This window comes from Belonocnema kinseyi, chromosome 4 (assembly GCF_010883055.1).
Source record: "Belonocnema kinseyi isolate 2016_QV_RU_SX_M_011 chromosome 4, B_treatae_v1, whole genome shotgun sequence".
NCBI classification, from domain to species: Eukaryota; Metazoa; Arthropoda; class Insecta; order Hymenoptera; family Cynipidae; genus Belonocnema; species Belonocnema kinseyi.
In genome coordinates this window covers 49796453-49798625 of record NC_046660.1, presented here as the reverse complement: position 1 = coordinate 49798625, position 2173 = coordinate 49796453, and the positions used below count along the sequence as shown (strand labels likewise).

Here is a 2173-nt window from a genome sequence, read left to right as displayed (position 1 = left end):
GGACCTGCAAGTTATGGATAGAAATTTAAGATTTCCTAAAATTCTACAAGATATCCTAAAAAAATTTAAATTCTCAAGAACATTTTGAGATCCATCAATATTTTTTTAAGCTTTCGAAAAATCCTTGTACTTTTTATTAAAAAATTGAGATTCTTACAATTTTTCAAAACTCCTGAAGTTGAATTTATTGAATTAAAAAAATAAAACAACAAATATATTCTAAATCTTTTAAGACCTTTTGTAATTACTTAAAAATTTTCAAAAGTCTCTAAGATTGAAAAATTTAAAAAATACCCTGGAATCTTTCAAAATTCTTTGAAAACTCTTCAAATTATTGAAATCGACTGAAAATTTCTTGACGTTTTTTGTAATCTTTAAAATTCTGTAGAATTTTTGTTCATATTTTAAAATAATGGAAATTTTACTGAATTCTTTAATTCTGTGATTTTTTATTTGAGAATCCATTAAAATACTATAAAATCACATGAAATCTGTTACTTTGTCAAATCCGAGGATATTGATCATACATCCTTAACATTTCAGATCAACTATCCGAATCCCACACATTGGCTTGACGACATGTCAAAACATTGAAAAAGGTTCGATCTCCGAATTCAACAGCCGAGATAAAACTGTTTCCCCTATTAAATTGTTTTGATAACGGCTATACACCATTTCTATTTTACGAAGGTTCTTTGGATTATCCTCCTTGCTCGGAATCTGTAACTTGGTTCATAGTTGAAGCTGGTATTCCTGTCATTGACAGCGTGGTAAGAATCTATATTTTTGTTGAAAATACATAAAAAGATAAGTACGCTATTTTATTTACAACAATTATTTTGTATTTGTTTTTTTTTCTTTTTAGGTCAAGGAATTCAAGAAAGTGAAGTTGGCTGAGGGAGACGTGTCGAATGTTAGACCTACCCAGCCGCTAAACAAACGTCAAGTTAAGTACGTTTATAACCATAATAAGCACTTGTAATTCACGTCATCGGTAACTCGCTGCGTTCGGAAAAGGTTTTCCGAAGTTTTCCTATCCCTTCGCCAAAAGTTCAAACAAATCTGAGAGCCTCGAATGCAAATCTGACTGCATACGTTATGGGGTAGATTGTATGGTTACTGGGATTTTTCAAATGCAAATATCTCACAATAATATAAATGTTAGTTATACATTAAAATAAACTTTTTGGTTGCATCAATAAATGATTTCTTTCAGTTATTTAAATTATATATCCCCCTTAAAGCACATCTGGGTTTAAATTCTCACTCATTTTTCCTTCTGCGTAGTCGATTGTATACACGGAAAAACGCTGATCAACGCAAGCCAAAATTTATGCAGTTTTGAGTTAAAACAAAAGTCAGCCTTATAACCTTATTTTGAGAATCTACTGGAAATTCATAATGTTGAGACTGTTACCTTCTTATTTCGAGTATCGTCGATTCTTAAGCGAAATTATTATCCACCTGTCAAGAACAGTTATTAATTCATTATAAGGACGAAATAAAACATATTTATGACCGGTCAGTTAAAATGATCATTACTTAATTTTCAATTTATTTCAATGTGAAAAAGTAAAAAGCCCAAAATTGTCTATTCTAAACAGATTTAAAAATGCTTAACTAATAATTTTTAAATAGGAAGCGTAATTTTTGTTTTAATCGTAAAAAAATAAAACAAGGTCATTCAATTGTGAGATTGTTATATATCTTGGCAACAAGAAGAAATTCTCCAAACAATTAAAAACTTCTTCTCGTAAATGTTCTTAAAAATTACTATTTTTAAGAGAAAAATTTATTTCGACATCGTATCTGTTGATGAAAAATCTTTAGAGGCAACAGTTTAATAAGTTTCCCGAAAACTGTTGCAAAACTTATACCTACTCGAACTGATTGAAACATTTTTTTATTAGCCTTTCACATAAGATAAATCTTTCTCTTTAACTAGATTTTTTCTGCGATGAGCCGTTATTTATTCAAACACTTTTGTGCCACATACTTTTTAAAAATTCCCGCTTTCTTGAATAACTTCAATTTTCTATACAAAAATTAGAGAAATACAGAACCTCAGAAATTTCAAAAATTCAAAGCAGAATTGTGTTGAAAAGTAGCATATAAGGACCCTAAACAATCTGAATTAATGTATGGCCTATTCATCTATTGTACATAAAAAATT

The 2173-nt window shown here is 29.1% G+C and overlaps 1 protein-coding gene across 1 annotated transcript in view; it reads left to right on the top strand.

The window, feature by feature from the left end:
- The window catches only part of LOC117170885 (carbonic anhydrase 7-like), an 8698-nt gene extending 7716 nt beyond the window's left edge, over positions 1-982 (top strand). Inside the window, exons 5-6 of the mRNA XM_033357929.1 lie at positions 600-770; positions 866-982. Coding sequence (XP_033213820.1) covers positions 600-770; positions 866-982 — 288 coding nt within the window. The remainder of the gene's footprint in view (positions 1-599; positions 771-865) is intronic.
- Positions 983-2173: the final 1191 nt, after the last annotated feature.